At 59.8% G+C, this 18,211-nt stretch overlaps 2 protein-coding genes across 2 annotated transcripts; both read left to right on the top strand.

Annotated features, from left to right (window-relative positions):
- Positions 1-234: 234 nt before the first annotated feature.
- LRRC74B (leucine rich repeat containing 74B) lies at positions 235-11,094 on the top strand (the record flags this gene model as incomplete). The annotated part of the gene is given in 8 exon segments (XM_018044636.1): positions 235-377; positions 758-890; positions 1,648-1,854; positions 4,842-4,951; positions 5,971-6,086; positions 7,176-7,254; positions 9,943-10,038; positions 10,798-11,094. Coding segments are annotated over 8 exon segments (1,022 nt in total), but the record flags the coding sequence as incomplete, so codon positions are not given.
- Positions 11,095-12,026: 932 nt separating this feature from the next.
- Positions 12,027-17,960, top strand: LOC102187765 (tubulin alpha-3 chain). The gene is made up of 4 exons (XM_018044635.1): positions 12,027-14,352; positions 14,830-14,978; positions 15,070-15,750; positions 17,575-17,960. The coding sequence occupies exons 1-4, from the start codon at positions 14,232-14,234 to the stop codon at positions 17,869-17,871; spliced, it is 1,248 nt and encodes a 415-aa protein (XP_017900124.1). The 5' UTR covers positions 12,027-14,231; the 3' UTR covers positions 17,872-17,960.
- Positions 17,961-18,211: the final 251 nt, after the last annotated feature.

Below are 18,211 nucleotides of genomic sequence, written 5' to 3'. Positions count from 1 at the left end.
CAGTTTCCTCCCCCGTAAGAGGTCCCCACAGCCCTGTGGTCTGCAATCCGGTGGAAGAGACAGTATGCACAGCAGGGTCCCAGGGGTGGGCGGGGAGGGGAGGCCCAGGCCCAGCTACACAAGCGGCGGGACTGTGATCCCCGCCAGCACAGGAGGAAACGTCTCCAGAGGGGAGAACAGGCTGGGCAGTGGGGCCGGCCGGGAGGGAGCCACGTGAACCCCGCCTCCCAGCAGGCGCCCGCAAGCCTGGCCAGCTGGGCAAGGACACCCTCTACCTGAGGTCCTGCCGGGCCCACAGCGTCGTGCCCGCCTCCTGCTTTCTGCGCCAAGGGAGCGCCCCAGAGCTCAGCCTGCGGCACCGAGGCCTGGGGCCCCAGGTACCCCAGGAGGGACCCTCGGGCAGGCTTGGAGGGTGAGGGCTTGGGAGGCAGCAGCCTGGGGTGGGGTCCCTTCCTGAGCCCACCTCACCACACTCCCCTAGCCCTGCTCAGGGTCCCAGGCATCTCCCAGCCCCCACACTGAGTGGCAGGTGGGATCGGGGCTACAACAGAGTTCGGTACAAGGACTGCAGGGCCTGCAGGGCCCCCCTGATTTGTTGGGTCAAGCTCCTGGGGAGACCGAGAGTGGGAAGCTGGCATCCCTGGGCCTGTGGGAATGAACCGAGCGGGCTGAGCCCCGCAGGCAGAGCCCAGGGAGTGCCCCGCCGTGTCTGCAGCCCCGGGAAGGACCAGGCCCCTCAGGTCCCTCTCTGTCCCAGGGGGCCCGGGCTCTGGCCCGAGCACTGACCTCCAATCCCTACATCAAGCGGCTGGACCTTCGGGACAACGGACTCTGCAGGGCCGGCGCAGAGGCCGTGGCGGGCGCTCTGAGCAGAAGCTGCAGCACCTGTGGTAGGCTCTGAGCCTGGGGTGGGGCTGGGCTCCCCACACGGGGCCTTCTCACCCTGCTCCCCGCTGCTGCTGCTGCTTGGGGGCGGCTTCGTCACAGGGAGGGTGGGGTGGGGCACCCGGAGTTGTGGGGCCTCTTCCACTGTCTTCGGCTGGCCAGCACCCCGGGTATATGGTGGCCTCCCAGTGCCTCGATGCAGAGAGGCAGGGGGCAGACGGGCAGGGACCCGGCAGGGCGAGAGGAGAGGGGCTGGATCCAGAAGCCGCCTCTGCCACGGAAGGGCAGGGAGACCCTGGGCAAGGAGGCAGCCTTGCTGCGCCTCAGTTTTCAACACTCAGCCCTTGGAAACGTGGGGACATACACTCAGCAGAGCGTCTGCTCACGTAAGCCCTCCGTGCGCGGCCACCTGGGCGTCACTGCCAGTCCCCGGAAACGTGGCAGTGGGGCTTCCTCGGGCGGGCCACATGGCTGCCAGGTGTGAGTCACCCACTGAGGGGCTGGGTGCGTCTACATTACAGCCCCGCAGAGTAGGCGGTGTTAGCCCCCAGACAAAGCTTGTGGACACATGGCCTGGGGACGGGGCTCTGGGGAGCTGCTTGGGGCCGCAGGGGACCCAGCCAGTGGGGTCAGACTCACCACCCACCCCGGGACAGTCCGGCCACTAAGTCCCCCGTGCTGGGACAGGCTGTGCAGCTGTGGGGGACGGAACGGGCAGGGCCTGCTCTGGAGCCCGTCCCTGAGGAGTGGTGCTGCCCCCAGATGTGGACCTGTCGGAGAACCACCTGGGAACGGAGGGAGCCCGGGCCATCTGTGCCGCCCTGGCGGTGAGCCCGGCTGTGCAGAGGGTGCAGCTGGCGGGGAACGGCCTGGAAGAGCAGGCAGCCCAGTGCCTGGCTGAGCTCCTGCTGGCCCACACGGGCCTGAAATCCCTGGACCTGAGCTACAACCAGCTGAATGACCAAGCAGGTACCATCCGGCCGCCGGCCTGGGTCACCACAGCGGTGCTCCTGACCGTCTTCCTGGGGCAGGGTGGGCGGAGGTAGGCAGGACCACTCCAAGCATCCGTGCCCGCTCCTGTCCCTGGACTCTCAGCCCGTTCCCCAGACATCTCTCTGCCCAGCACTGCCTGTGGGCCCTGATGGCCACTAGGGATCCAACCAAGAGCTCAACAAAGCCCTTGTCCTCCCGGAGGGCTTCCCAGATGGTGCTGATGGTAAGGACCTGCTTGCCGACGCAGGAGGTGCAGGAGACTCGGGTTCAGTCCTTGGGTCAGGGAGATCCCCTGGAGGAGGGCACGGCAATCCACTCCAGTGTTCTTGGCTGGAGAATCCCATGGACAGAGGAGCCTGGTGGGCTATAGTCTATGGGGTCACAGAGAGTCAAACACGACTGAAGCAAATCAGCAAGCACGCCCTCACTGGACACGTGGTAACAGGATTACCCTCCATAATTATTGGTGCTGCGAAAGAAAGAAGCAGGGCAGGATTCCGGAGAAGAGTGGACTCCCCCCACTACTTTAGAGAGGTGACGTTTCAGCTGCAGCGTGCAAGAGGGAGAAAGTCAGTCATGGCAAGACCAGAGGGAGAGCATTTCAAGCAGAGACACCAGGGTGGCTGGGCTAGTGAGCCAGGAGAGAGGGGCCCGGCGTGGGATGGGGTGGCGGAGGGGCCGCAGGGCCCCCATCAAGGCCGGACGTGAGGACGTTGCTCCAAGCGCTATGGGAGACGTCAGTGGGATGCCCCCGCCTCAGCACCTTCTCCCCAGGGCCTCTGCACGGGCTGGCCACCCTGCCAGGAGCACACACTTCCACCCGCCTGTCCTCAACCACCCAGTCGATTCTGAGAATCACTGGGGGGCCTTCTCTGAAGCTCCAGCAGCTAACACTCTGCTTTCCCAATGCAGGGGGCCTGGGTTCAATCCTTGGTCAGGGAACTGGATCGTATATGTTTCAACTAAGACCTGGTGCAGCCAAACAGAATTTTTAAAAACATTTTTTTTAATTTAAAAAAAAAAATCCCCTGGGACCCTGGGTTAGGAATACAGATTCCGTGGCCTGGGATCTGCTGGGCCTCTGAATCCTCTTGGGGGGCATTGTAACAGCTGCCCCAGGAGATTCGCCTGATCCAGAAAGTTCAGGAATCACTGATCTGCTGAGCCTGAGTGAATGGCGTTGGCCTCGCTGTGGGAGAATCAGTCCTAGAGTTCAACTGCAAGACAGACAGTCTGCCTTCTAAGAAAACTGCTGTGGGAACAGGCAAATTACAAGAGAAGCTATTTCAGGCTTTCAGCAAAGTAAGTCTAGGTGTCGCTCTGGGTCAGCACCAGACAGTCAGTGAGGTTGGAGGGGCTGCATGGCGCGTGGGGGTCTGTGGGTGGGCCCGCCTCCCTAAGGGACCTCAGCCTCCCCACCTGACCCGAGGCCAGGGTAGCACCGACCTCATGTCGTGGCTGCGGGGGTCGTGAAGAACACGCACCGGGAACACAGACGGCTGGTTCACGGCTGTAGGTCCCGCTCACCCTCCCGCTGCTCAGCAGAGAAGGGGCCTCCTGCCAAAGCGGGCGCCACTGCCGCCTGCCTCTCCCAGCCCTGGACATGTCTGAGACCCCGTGGCTGTCAGACTTGGTGCCGGACGCGGGGTGGGGGATCCGGATCTCAGGGAGGCACCGGGAGTCCTCGCGGCCTTGCAGGGAGCTCTCCAAGGTGCTGCCGCCTCTGCGGACCAGGCCGCCGAGCCTTCTGCTCTGTGCTGGGTGCGGCACTATGGAGAGGGGCCAAGGCAGGGTGGTCTAACGCTCAGAGCCCAGAAGGATGGACACAAGAGCAGACAAGGGGTCCGAGGTGGCCCGGCCCGGCCTGGCTGAGTAAGCAAGGCTTCCCGGGTGGGAATGAGGCGCTGTTCCCCAGGTAAAGAAGGGCGTCAGCAGTTGCACACGGGGATAGGGGGGAGCAGGGGCAGCCAGAGCTGAAAACCAGGAGTAGATCAGACCCACTGAGTCCGGACTCGGCAGAAAGGGTGGGCAGAGCTTCTGCCCATCTTACATGTGAAATAGTTCTCGGGTTTTTTACCCGCCCAGCCCTGCTCTTTCCTTTCATTTTTTTCCCCCTCTTTTTACGATTTACTTACTTACTTATTTGGAGAAGGGCATGGCAACCCACTCCAGCATTCTTGCCTGGAGAATCCCATGGGCAGAGGAGGCTTGTGGGCTGCAGTCCATGGGGTTGCAGAGAGTCGGACGTGGCTGAGCGACTTTCACTTCGCTCCTTATTTGGCTGCACTGGCTCACAGCTGTGGCACGCAGGCCCTTCAGCTGCAGCATGGGGGATCCAGCTCCCTGGCCAGGGGTCCAACCTGGGCCCCCTGCCTTGGGAGCTCGGGAGTCTCAGCCACCGCACCACCAGGGAAGTCCTCTCCTTTTCTGCACCCCTGCCTCCTCTCTACCGCAGCCGCGCTGACCTTGTCACCTCCTGCGTAGACGGCGGCACAAGGCACCCAACGGGTCCCCTGACCTCAGGTTCCCGCCCCCACCCACCATAACCTTGTCCCTCCTTAAAGCGTCCCTCTAGTGCCCATCATTTCTACATCCCCTCACAGCCTCACCCGGGGGGCCCAGCAGCAGATCTGTGTGCGTTTCCACGAGCCCCGGGCTCCCTGTCCCCACTTCTCCCCGCCACGTTCGGTCTCCACGGGTGCATGGGGTATCCTTTCATCTTCAAGGCTCTCTCTGCTTTCCTGACCCCCGCTCCAAGGCAGGGTTAGCCCCCACTCTGTCCCCAAGCCTCCCTGTTTGTAGTTGGATAGCTCACACCCCAGAAATGCCTTGAGGGCAGGGCAGGCTCATGAGGGGTTGGATGCCCTGAGGCTCGTGCACAGCAGAGGCCCACAGTGGGCACCACTATCAGTTCTTGAAGGAATGATCAGAGTGAATAAAAGTCTGTCGTGGCGTTTCTGAAGGGGAGACGCTTGGACCAGCCCTGGCAGAAAACACAGGACTCACGGAGCTCAACGTGAGCTGGAATCACCTGCGAGGCCTTGGAGCCGCAGCCTTTGCCAGAGGACTGGAGGTACGAGGCCCTGCCTAGCAAGCCCCTCTGGCCTCCTTCTGGGGTGGGTCTCCCAGGCCCCCATCTCTTGCAGCTCTTCAGAAATGAGCCTTAGGGACTTCCCTGGCTGTCCAGTGGTTAAGACTATGTGCTTTCACTTCAGAGGGCACAGGTTCAATTCCTGGTTGGGGAACTAAGATCTCACATGCCTCATGGTACAGTCAAAAAAAGAAAAAAAAAAAAAGAAGGAAGGAGGCTTGGCTCTTCCCAACAGCGCTCAGAGGATGCTTCTCCAGGTGACTGCAGTTTCCCTGGCTCTATTTAATGACGACAGTTTGGTCTCCCTGCACCGACTCTCAGGGCGCTGAGGGAGGAGTCCACAGCTGGAGACGCACGCCTCCAAAGACGCCACGGTCGCTAGGGTGGGGGGGCCACCATGTGGTCTAGTGCCGCACACTCACCGCTGGGCAGATGCTTGCCTGAGACGATGGCCCTGGCCCCGGGCCCCCAGCACACCCTCTCACAGGCTCTGCCTGCCCCCTGGCCCCAGCCCCTGGGGAATGGGGGGCACAGGGCCCCGTGTGCCCCTGGGGGCAGCTGCCTCTGCGGGATCCTCCTTGGGGAATGGCAGGGTGGCCTTGCCCTCCACGACGCGCAGTGTCGAGGCTGACCGGGGTCCCGCCCCACAAGCTGGGCACCCACGGGCTCCCCACTTCTCCCCATCACAGTCCTCCAGGCACATTTCACCCAACAGTCCTTCACTGGCGTCCTCCTTGAGCCCTGAGATGCTCTGTGCCTTGGGGTCCCTGCCCGAGAGGGGTCCCTGTCACTGTCTCTGGGCCCTGTGGCCCCAGGGCAGACTGCTCACTCTGAGGCTCACTCACGTCCATGCCCACCCTCTAGGGCTCTCCCCTGCAACCTCTGTGGTCTTCTGCTTCCGGTCCACACTCTGCTCCTTAGCTCTCCTGGACGCGGGGGCGGGGGCCTGGCCTCCTCCACTGACACGTGTGGTCCTATGGGGTTGCTCCTTTGTGTCCCAGGCAAACATCTTCCTGAGGGTCCTGGACATCTCGTACAATGGCTGTGGGGATTCCGGAGCCTCCGCGGTGGCGGAGGCGCTCAAGACCAACAACGTGCTGGAGGAGCTCTACATGAGGTGAGGGCAGGGCCCCCTCCGCACCTCCAGGCCCCCTGCCACCCGGGGCCCGGCTCCTCTTGCTGCTGCTCACCCTCAGGGCTGGGAGCTGCCCAGGCCCAGGGCACGCCGCCCTGTCCCTCTCACTCAGGTTCACCCTTGCCACGTGAAAGTGTGCGTCGCTCAGTCGGGTCCGACTCTTTGTGACCCTATGGACTGTAGCCTGCCAGGCTCCTCTGTCCATGGGATTCTCCAGGCCAGAATACTGGAGTGGGTTGCCATGCCCTCCTCCAGGGGATCTTCCCAGGACTGAACCTGGGTCTCCTGCATTGCAGGCCGATTCTTTACCCTCTGAGCCACTAGGGAAGCCTGTCCTTTGTCCCTGGGGACTCGTAATTCCTACTGCGTGGCTGGGGGATGGGAGGTGCAAACACGTAAACCTCTCCAGCAGAGCAGGTGCGGGTGGGGGCGCTCCACGTGCGTGCGCCTCCCTTTCAGGAGGGGTTTGTGCCCTGTCCAGCACGTGGCTGCTGGGGGCCTGCCATGGCTGGGCTGCGCCTCCAAGCCCAGGCAGGGTCCCAGGCCTCCTGGGAAAACCAGAGGGAAGGGAGGAGGTGGAGGTCAGACAGGTCATGGGCTGTCCACCATCGGCACAGGCGTCTGCTCCATCCTACCCATCTTCCCCTCCCGGTGGGGGAGAGCTGGGGTCTGAGAAGATAGAGGGAAGTGGGGCTGGCCTGGAGACAAAGTAGCCAAGAGCGGGGAGGGGGCCTGGAGCAGAAGGTGGGGAGGGAGCTGGCGGCTGTCGCGCGGACAGAGGCAGGGTGCAGGACGCGTGGGAGCACGTGCTGAGCGCTGAGGGCCGGGAGCAGCAGCTGGTCTCCACTGGGGGTGGAGGTGGGGGGAACAACCCTCTAGGCATGTCTGCTGGACCCTGAACACGGAAGACTCCACTGAAGCGTCTACACACTGACCTGCCCAGGGCCCCCAGGGAGTGCTTGGAGGCTGGACCTGGGGGTTGCACCAGCAGCTCCAGCTGCAGCCCTGGGGCAGTGTGGCTCTGCACAGCTGCCTGCACGGCAGCGCAAGGCACATGCCTTTCTGTTGCAGCAACAACCGCATCTCTGTGGCGGGAGCCCTGAGCCTGGGCCTGGGCCTGCGAGTCAACCAGACACTGAGGATTCTTGCTGTGAGTGCCAGCCTGATGGGGGAGGCCCCGGCACAGACTGTCTGTGCCTGTCCACACAGCCCCCTGCCCGCCACATCTCACCCTGGTGCCTGCGGGCACACGGGGGAGGGGGCCGCCCTCCTGCGTCTCCTATCCTCCTGCCACAACCTTCGGCTCATCCCACCTCACCCATCTCTGGCCTGGCCCACAAATTCCTTCGGACTCCCCCCAGGCCCACCAGGCTTCCCCTCACCTCCCCATGGCCTTGCTGGAACCCAGGGGCCACGCAGGTGTTCCGTCTCCCGTGGGGAGGATGTAGCTGGCCACTGAGAGCAGAAGGCAGTGAAGGGAGGCCGGAGCAGGCCCTCCAGGACCTCTCTGCCAGCTGCCTGTGCCCCGAGGACAGTGCCAGCAGGTCTGGGGACCTCAGCCCTGCCTGGCCCTCAGGGAGCACAGGAGCCCCCAGCAGCACCCACTTCCCCAGCCCGAGGCTCACTCTTGCCCCCGAGCAGAACCCAGACCTCTCTCTAAGCTCTGAGTCTCCATTTCTAGCCACCTGCCTGATGGTCCCCTAGATGAGAACAGGCGCACGGGATTCTGGGAGTCAAACCTGACCTCGCCGTCCCCCCCAAGGGCTGCCTCTAGGTGGGGGGCTCCCTTGCATCCTGTCAGCTGGGGCCCAGTGCTGACCCCGCCTCGTCCCACACCTTCCCTCCGGGGAGGAGGATGGGCTGCCCGCTGCTCCTCCTCCCTGTTGGCCATCAGGTCATCCTCCTAAACAGGAAACAGCCCCGGCTTTAAGTCTCTCTGGAAAACGCCAAGCTTAGTCATCTGCTCATTCGCAGCACATGGGCGCTGCGCTCTGCCAGCCCCACGCTCCTCCCCACCTTGAGGCCCTCCACTCAGGCCCAGTTCAGTTCAGGCTCTCAGTCGTGTCCGATTCTTTGTGACCCCGTGGATTGCAGCACACCAGGCCTCCCTGTCCATCACCAACTCCCAGAGCTTGCTCAAACCCATGTCCATCGAGTCAGTGATATACCATCCAACCATCTCATCCTCTGTCGTCCCTTCTCCTCCTGCCTTCAATCTTTCCCAGGATCATGGTTTTTTCCAATGACTCAGTTCTTTGCATCAGGTGGTCAAAGCACTGAGGTTTCAGCTTCAGCATCAGTCCTTCCAATGAACACCCAGGACTGATCTCCTTTAGGATGGACTGCTTGGATCTCCTTGCAGTCCAAGGGACTCTCAAGAGTCTTCTCCAACACCACAGTGCAAAAGCATCAGTTCTTTGGTGCTCAGCTTTCTTTATAGTCCAACTCTCACATCCATACATGACCACTGGAAAAACCATAGCTTTGACTAGACGGACCTTTGCTGGAAAAGTAATGTCTCTGCTTTTTAATATGCTGTCTAGGTTGGTCATAGCTTTCCTTCCAAGGAGCAAGCGTCTTTTAATTTCAGGACTGCAGTCACCATCTGCAGTGATTTTGGAGCCCAAGAAAAGAAAGTCTGACACTGTTTCCACTGTTTCCCCATCTATTTGCCATGAAGTGATGGGACCAGATGCCGCAATCTTCGTTTTTTGAATGTTGAGTTTTAAGCCACCTTTTCCACTCTCCTCTTTCACTTTCACCAAGAGGCTTTTTAGTTCCTCTTCACTTTCTGCCATAAGGGTGGTGTCATCTGCATATCTGAGGTTATTGATATTTCTCCCGGCAATCTTGATTCCCGCTTATGCTTCATCCAGTCCAGCATTTCTCATGATGTACTCTGCATATAAGTTAAATAATCAGGGTGACAGTATACAGCCTTGATGTACTTCTTTCCCAATTTGGAACCAGTCTGTCGTCAAACAAGGAGGGAACACAGCCCCTCCATCAACAGAAAATTGGATTGAAGATTTACTGAGCATGGCCTCACCCATCAGAACAAAAGCGTTTCCCCCACAGTCAGTCTCTCCCATCAGGAAGCTTCCATAAGCCTCTTATTCTTCTCCATCAGAGGGCAGACAGACGGAAAACCACAATCACAGAAAACTAATCAAACTGATCACATGGACCACAGCCTTGTCTAACTCAGTGAAACTATGAGCCATGCCGTGTAGGGCCACCCAAGATGGGCGGACATGGTAGAGTTCTGACAAGACGTGGTCCACTGGAGAAGGGAATGGCAAACCACTTCAGTCTTCTTGCCTTGAGAGCCCCATGAACAGCATGAAAAGACTCTCAGCCCAAGCTGCTTGCAGTTTCCCAGCCATGAGGTACAACCTCTCAACCCTGCTTTGCTCCTGTGGCTCTTCTTGTTGAAATGCCCAACGCAACCCACCTGGCCTGGAAAGCTCAGCTTGGGTGTTTTGTCCCATCCACCCCCCACTTTCCATGGAGCGTTGGTGCAGGGGTCTCTGAGCACTCTCCACACTGCCTTGTTCTGTTTGCTCCCCTCTCCTCCCTGTGACAGTGAGCTTTTAAGGGTAGGGTGTGTCTTGTGTGTCTGACTCCTGACACAGAGTGGGCACAGGGTGGGCGTGCAGCCAGTGTCCACTCCCTTCCACTATTCCTGGTTCCAGCACCACCAAAGGCATCATGTCACAGGGAGGAGCCTTTTGAGCTGAGATAGTGAGTTGCCCAGAGCCACTTCCACAAAGATGGGGGATCCCTCCTGCTGCCCTGGGCTTGGCGTCCCTCACTGAGGGACCTGTGTGCTTCTCAGGTGTCCAGGAATCCCATGCGAAGTGAAGGCTGCTGTAGTGTGCTCAAGTCTGTCCAGGCTAATCCACAGTCCGCACTGGAGCTTCTGGACTTTTCTGTGAGTTTCTCATAAGCCTTGTCTCTGACCCTCCCAATAGCCCTGCGAGATATGACTTTCTCCATTTTAGAAAGAAAGAAGTGTGGATTGGAGAGAGTGCCTGGCTCAGGTATACGGTGTGGCCGTATCCAAGTTCCAACCTGGCCACTGTGACTCTGCTCCTGCCCCTGTGTGGGGTGTCATGGTGGTCTCACCTCGGACCCCTGCCTGGGTTCTTCATTGGCAGAGAGAGAACAGGTGGCTCAGACGGCCATGCTCACTGATGTTTGGATTTGCAGGTTCAGCTCTTGCAAGGCAGCCCCTCCTCCCAGCCAGTAGTGCCTGCGAGTCGATCCCAGTGCTGGAGATTCACATAGGGGGCTGCACGAGAGAGGATAACCATTTCACTCCATTTTGCCTTTAAAAAATTCTTTATCGGCAGTGTGGAGTCTTAGCCACTGGACCACCAGGGAAGTTCCGGTTTTGCCTTTTAATGTAGCAAAAATGTCACTCTTTTCTAAGGCAGTTAAACACAAATGAGAGAATCCCCAAATACAAATAACGAAGAGTCTTCTAGTTACAAATCACTGCTCATTCTCCCTCTGATTTATTTCAACCCAGGCTTGAGTCAAAGCCTGTTCAGAGATGTGTTTACAGTTTCAATCGTTCAAACTTGGGACAAACTGATGCCCTATGAGGCTTTTTGAGACCTTGTGTGTGTAAAATGGTCAAGTTCTCAGAAAGTGATAACATCCTGCCTGGTGATGGGTTTCTCCTCAGGATATCCAGGTGAACAGAGAGTTTGATGACCTCGCCAGTTCAGTGAAGGTCATTCTTCCAGGGCTTTGCATAAAGACGGGTGCCCGCAGAGTGGAGTACAAAAAAGAACTGCTGGCCGTCTTCACACCATCTGAGTGACTATGTTGTGTGACTTTCTTCTCTCTCCCACGGGCCACTTCAACTTCAAGGTGCCTTTCAACACATGAGTGCACTGAGGCCCCATGTCAACCAGGTGGAAGGCCTACAGAGCTGGCCTTCATAGTGACTGAGACTTCAGTGTTAACCAGGGTCTTCCGTCATTCTCATTCAGGTCCCAGATTTGTACTCCTAGAGAAATGAACACATGCCCACACAGAAACGCGAGCTTCCATGCTCATGGCAGCATTATTCGTGACGGCCACAAAATGCAAATACCCACCGACTGATGAGCGGATAAGTAGGGCGTAGTGTGCTTATACAATGGAATATTACTTGGCAATAAAAAGGATGAACTTTGGCATGACGGCAATGTTCTAAGACTGATGATAGTAACGGTTTCACAATTTCAGTAACATACTAAAAGCATTTGAATCGTGTGCTTTAAGTAGATGAATTGTACGGAATGCAGACTGTCTTACACAGTCGCTTAGGAAAAAGAGGCGTGAAGTAACGGCACATGTGACGTGATGAACCAGTGCCCTGAGGGAAAGCAGCTATCACAGAAGGCCACTTACTGCGCCACTTTACGGGGTGACCTGCCCAGTACGTACATTACATCTCAGAAACCGCTGCTGCTGCTGCTAAGTCGCCTCAGTCCTGTCCGACTCTGTGCGACCTCCTAGACGGCAGCCCACAAGGCTCCCCCGTCCCCGGGATTCTCCAGGCAAGAACACGGGTGTGGGTTGCCATTTCCTCCTCCAATGCATGAAAGTGAAAAGTGAAAGTGAAGTCACTGAGTCGTGTCCGACTCTGTGCGACCCCACAGACGGCAGCCCACCAGGCTCCTCCGTCCCTGGGATTTTCCAGGCAACAGTGCTGGAGTGGGGTGCCATCGCCTTCGCTTCCCTGCAGGGCCTGCAAATAAGCAAGCCAGTCATTGCACGAAGGCCCGGCGCCCTCCCCAATTAACAAGGAGGCCCGGGCGGTGAGCCGCGGGTGAGGCCGGGTAGACCAGAGCAGGCCTGCGGGCAGGGCGCGGGCGGGGCGGGGGCGGGACGAGCTTGAGGAGACCGAATGAGGAGACGGCCGCGCTCCGCCTCCCGCTCGCAGCCTTCCCGCCAAACTCATGCCCAATCAGAACGCACCACAAACTGGGAGTCCCATGTGAGCCAATCAGAAGCGGGATTCTAGACTCCGCCCCACCCCACGGGGCTCTGCACCAATGGGCATCGGCGGCGGCGGCGGCGTGGGGTACACGGCGACGTGCGGGGGCTCGTCTGAGGAGCGCGAGGCTTGGCGTCGGCAGTTGAGCGCAGCGGCGGCGAGAGCGGTTGCGGTCGGTGTAGCGGCGGCGGTTGAGCTCAGCATGGTACGGATGGACGGAGCGGGAGGGCGCGCGGGCCAGGAGGCCTGGGGGCCGTGCTCCTGGTAGCGGGGCTCATACCGAGGACGCTGGAGAAGCCCCGTGTGGCTTCTGGTGTGAATCACGCGCGACCCGAACAGAGGCTGAGAAAGAGAAACTGCGAAGGCAGAGGCGTAGTTGCCAAGAGCACCGACGTCCGAGGGCCTCGGCGGCCAGCGCGCCTTAGCATGTGGGCCCAGGGCTCAGAGGAGGCAGGCAGTCCCAGGTCCAGCCCCCGGGGCGCGGACAGTGGGCAGTGCCGGGCTCCAGAGGTTGGGGGGCGCGTGCTCGGGAAGGAGGTCATCTACCGAGAACCGGGGGCACAGGATTCGGTCTGCGGGAGCTTTGGGAGAGGAAATGGAGCCAGGGACAGGAATGTCATTACCCACACTTCAGGGCTCCGGGCGAGGACGGCGGTGCGCTTGCCTTTCTGCGGAGAATGATTTCCCCGAGCGATTCCTTTCATTGTTAGTCAGGTGGACATGGCCTCTACTGACCACGGAGCTCCCCAGCCGCACTTTGTAAATGAAGACATTGGGTCACAGAGCTGACCCCGAACACACTGGGGCTGGGCAGGCAAGAGTAACAGAGGCATGCTGTGAAATACAGCCGTTGTGGATTCAAAGCGAACACCGAGCGTGTGAAAACCGTGTGGCTGGGTGGATTTCAAAAGCCTTCCAGGGCGCTGTTAGAGTCTCCCCTGGAAGAGTGAGCGCTCTGGCACTGGAGGAGGTCTTTCCAGAGCCCATTGCTTCCCTCCGGAATGAGGTGCAGGGACTGCTGACTCACGTTGATCTCTGACATGGTGCTTGTGTGACAGAAACAGGACTAAGCTCCTAGGACTGTAAGTTAGAATCTACGGTGGGCGGCACTCCTCAGATCTCACTTGATCTCTATATATTTGTTCGGATGATGTGTCTAAGATCAGCCAGACGGTTAGGGAATATAGAGTTACATTCCCAGCAGGAAATAGAGAGTATATTCAAAATACTTAATAGGTACTGTGAGTGCAATCTGTTAGAAGATAGTACTTATAAAGATGGGGGCAGGGTTTGCGGAAACCACCAAAGGACAGCGCAGTGTCCCAGCACGTGGCGTTCTGGGAGCCATTAATCCTAGGCTGTAAGGAGTGAGCGGCAGCAGCGTGTACAAGGAGCTGAGTGGGTGGGTTCCTGACGACCGCTGATTGCCCACAGTCTGAGCCCTTGAAAAGAACCTAAGGCAGCCGGGCAGAGAGGGAGTCAGGAGCAAACAGCCTGGCTGCACCTTCCTCTAAGCTCCATCTCTTGCTGCTGACTGACACGGGCCAAAGCAACCAGAAGCTAGGGGGCACAGGTCAGCCTGGACACAGAGCTGGACAGAGAACAGAGGGGAGACCTAGAGGGGCAGGTGGAACCGTGACTTAGGTCCTGTCCACTTTTCCTTTCCCAGCTACATTACAGCTTATCCTTTGGTCAGGACACGCTGAAATGGGTCTCTTCTTCAGAGAAGTACTGGGACCAGCCGTAACATGGAGTTTGTTACTGACATTAGATGGGTTGGAAGTTTTAAAGTCACTGAATTTACCTATGATAGCAAACACATAGGCTTTGGGGCTAATTCTGGCGCTATCAGCTCAGGTGCTTTGGAGCAAGCCAGTTTTCACAGGGTTAAAGGGTCACATAAGGCTCCTTGAAAACAAGGCTTCAGAAAGCCTGAGACACTCTGAGGCACTTAAAAACACTGAGTCAGGGCTGCGTGCCGCGCGGAGGGCACTGCCGGGTCCCCGGGCCTCACTCTGCTCTGCTTCCAGCGCGAGTGCATCTCCATCCACGTGGGGCAGGCGGGCGTCCAGATCGGCAACGCCTGCTGGGAGCTGTACTGCCTGGAGCACGGCATTCAGCCCGACGGCCAGATGCCCAGCGACAAGACCATCGGCGGCGGCGATGACTCCTTCAACACGTTCTTCAGCGAGACCGGGGCCGGCAAGCACGTGCCCAGGGCCGTGTTCGTGGACCTGGAGCCCACCGTGGTCGGTAGGTACCCTCCCACTCGGCAAGGGAAGCCCAGAACCTTCGTCAGGTGCCTCCAGTCAGAAGCCCGACGTCGTTTCCGAGGGGAGCGGCCACCCAGGAGACGCCAGACGGTCGCCCCAGAGCCCGGGAGACCCAAGCCACCGGGGGCGCCCGGGGCAGTCAGGCCGGCATCCGTCCAGGGTGGCAGGACCGGCCCAGGGACGCCCGGGGTGGAGCGGCAGGTGTGGGCGAGAGGCGCAGACAGAGCCGCCTGGGTGCTCCTGTCCTTTGGGAACCGGCCACGCTGGGGCTTGTTCCGGGTTGACGGACCCTCCCGGAGCCGAAGATGGCAGGTGGGGCGTGTGCGTCTGGGAGACTCCTGGGAGACCTGACCCCCGGGCTGGGAGGAGCGGCGCGGGCCTGCAGACAGGCGGGTCCCGGAGCCGGCCACGGGGGTGAGACCGGCGTCCTCCCAGCCCGGCCGCTGTCCCCCCGCAGACGAGGTGCGCACGGGGACCTACAGGCAGCTCTTCCACCCGGAGCAGCTGATCACCGGGAAGGAAGACGCGGCCAACAACTACGCCCGTGGCCACTACACCATCGGCAAGGAGATCGTCGACCTGGTCCTGGACCGCATCCGCAAACTGGTGAGGGGGGCGCGGGGGGCTCCCGGCCAGAAGGGGAGGCCAGGGCTCTCGGCGGCGCGTGCGGCCCGGCTCACGCCTCTCCCTCCTGCAGGCGGACCTGTGCACGGGCCTGCAGGGCTTCCTCATCTTCCACAGCTTCGGGGGCGGCACCGGCTCGGGCTTCGCGTCGCTGCTCATGGAGCGGCTCTCGGTGGACTACGGCAAGAAGTCCAAGCTGGAGTTCGCCATCTACCCGGCGCCCCAGGTCTCCACGGCCGTGGTGGAGCCCTACAACTCCATCCTGACCACGCACACGACCCTGGAGCACTCGGACTGCGCCTTCATGGTGGACAACGAGGCCATCTACGACATCTGCCGGCGCAACCTGGACATCGAGCGGCCCACGTACACCAACCTCAACCGGCTCATCGGGCAGATCGTGTCCTCCATCACGGCCTCCCTGCGCTTCGACGGCGCCCTCAACGTGGACCTGACCGAGTTCCAGACCAACCTGGTGCCCTACCCCCGCATCCACTTCCCCCTGGCCACGTACGCCCCGGTCATCTCGGCCGAGAAGGCCTACCACGAGCAGCTGTCCGTGGCCGAGATCACCAACGCCTGCTTCGAGCCGGCCAACCAGATGGTCAAGTGTGACCCTCGCCACGGCAAGTACATGGCCTGTTGCATGCTGTACCGGGGGGACGTGGTCCCCAAGGACGTCAACGCGGCCATCGCCACCATCAAGACCAAGCGCACCATCCAGTTCGTGGACTGGTGCCCGACCGGGTTCAAGGTAGGCTGGGCGGGAGCGTGTGTGCGGCTTTGTGCCCGTGGCCGGACCCGGGGCGGGGTGCTGACCTGCCGCGGAGGGTCCCGTTTCAGGGCAGCTGGGCTGCAGGGACAGCAAGGTTAGTTAATCAGTGTGTTAGATGCCTTGATCTCGATCAGTACGTCACGTACCTTGACTTCTTACAGCCGTGGGCTCGTGGGCCAACGTTCCTAGTATCTTACACTTCAGAGACAGAGGCTGAGACAGCCTTGAGAACCGAAGGGCCTCAGGGGCAGCGACGGAAGGAGGGAGCTTTCAGAGACCTCTGACTGCAGGCCTGCCTGTCCTCACGTTTCCCCGCTGCTCGCCCAAGAACCTTGTCAGAGCATGTGGCTTCATTCTGTGATAGAAACAGTGGGTTCCGATTCCCCGTCACTTCAGTCGCCAGTGGTCACTGAAGCTTAGGCAGCATTCGCGTGCCTGCAGAGAGGATCTTCTGTTCATTAGGCAGCACTTTCTGTGGGGCCAAGGGTGGCTCACTGCTGCTTCTCCAAGCCAGACCTGGAGTGCCGCCTCCACACAAAACCACACTAGTAACTAAGCGGCTCCTCCGACCGTGTCTAGTGTCACAGTGAAACGTCTGCCCAGAGAAGAGCATCCTGAATTTGAAACCCAGTCCCAGAATGTCCCACTTGAGACCCGCGATCACGAGGCTGAGTGCCTGGCCACACCTGGGCTTGTTAACCCTGCGCCCTCTTCCTCGTTGAGTCCTTTTTCACAAGCGATCTGCGCTAGTCTGGATCCTGCATCTGAGCCCTGATGGGTCCCTTCAGTGTCTGGGAGTTGCCATCTCCAGGGTCTTTGCAGATTGAAAATGAGGATAAATAGCAGCGTTTTCCCATGTTAAATATCAGAGCTTGCCTCTGACCACACCCACGTTGTTGCACCCACCTGGCCTCAGCCCCACTTCAAGACCCCTTGACACGGCCCAGCTGAGGGTTGACGACTCACACCTGTAAAGTGACTCCCGGGGATAAAGTGTGTATGTAACAGGTTTCACCAATCTGGAAATATCCACGGAATTACACCTCCCATAGATGTTTGCAGGCCTCCAAGGTTAGCTTATAGGTTGGGGTTGAAAGCTTTTTTTTTTTGGCCATGCCACAGGGCACGGGGGATCTTAGTCCCTGGGCCAGATACCAGCCCCTGGCCCCCTGCGGTAAACCGCGGCATCTGCACGGCTGGACCACCAGGGGTGTCTTTTTTTTCCCATTCTTCTTGGTTTGAGGAAGTTTCCTTTCAGTGCCCTTACTTTGACCTTTGGAAGGCAAGGCTGCCACCCAAGCCATTGTCAGCTGGGCAGCGCTGTGTGGGGTGCCTGGCACTGTGCCCAGGCTTCCCCTCCTGGCCCGTCTGTGAGCCAGAGGGGAGGCCAGTCTGTGGGGAGGTACAGGAGGTCACACTGCTGTCCCCACGGAAGACAGTTCACCCCTGACGGTGTTGAATCCTCACTTGTCAGTCTGGGTGTGACGTCACGTCTTAACGACCGTCTGTCAGGGGTGCACCGTTTTTTTGGAATCTTTTCCCACGTTTGTATTAGGTTTTCTCATTATAAAAGTGTGTATGTGGCAAGATATTTTAGTCATGCAGAAGGCTGAGAAGCTTAAGTCCAAGTCCTCTTCTAAAAGTGAAAACGTGGGATATTAAACTGGCAGATTCTGCCAAAAAAGAGAGTACCCGTTCCTACAGGGCATCGTCTGAAGTGGGTCCATGGCCCCCATGTTTAGAAACAAGCTACCATTTCCGAGGCCTCACTCCCAAGTTGAGCATGTTCTCCTTCTCCGGCAGGTGGGCATCAACTACCAGCCCCCCACGGTGGTCCCGGGGGGAGACCTGGCCAAGGTGCAGCGGGCCGTGTGCATGCTGAGCAACACCACGGCCATCGCCGAGGCCTGGGCCCGCCTGGACCACAAGTTCGACCTCATGTACGCCAAGCGCGCCTTCGTGCACTGGTACGTGGGGGAGGGCATGGAGGAGGGCGAGTTCTCGGAGGCCCGGGAAGACCTGGCGGCGCTGGAGAAGGATTACGAGGAGGTGGGCGTGGACTCGGTGGAGGCGGAGGCCGAGGAAGGGGAGGAGTACTGAGGGGGGGGCGCGGCCGCAGCCCCGCACCCGGTCCCCCCGACGGCCCCTTCGCAGATGTTTCCCTATTAAAGTTTTTGTGTTGAGCATCATCTGAGTATTGGTTTGGGGGAAACGGTGTTCCTCCCCACGTCCGTCTGACTCTGCCGAGCATCACCTGGCGCGTTAACCCGGGAAGGGGCGGGGGCGGAACCGGAACGCGCGGTCCACCTACACACGTCGGGTCAGCGAGCTCCTCGGGGCAGGAAGCGGACCCGAGCGGGTCTGCGGATCGGGGCCCGCATCGTGCGCCCCGCGTGAACCCGCGCGCCCCGGAGAGCGGCGCTGGAGCCACCCCCAGCCC

This window comes from Capra hircus, unplaced genomic scaffold (genome assembly GCF_001704415.2).
Source record: "Capra hircus breed San Clemente unplaced genomic scaffold, ASM170441v1, whole genome shotgun sequence".
NCBI lineage: Eukaryota > Metazoa > Chordata > Mammalia > Artiodactyla > Bovidae > Capra > Capra hircus.
The sequence above is the reverse complement of the archived record's forward strand: the minus strand, read 5'-3'. Positions and strand labels throughout refer to the sequence as shown.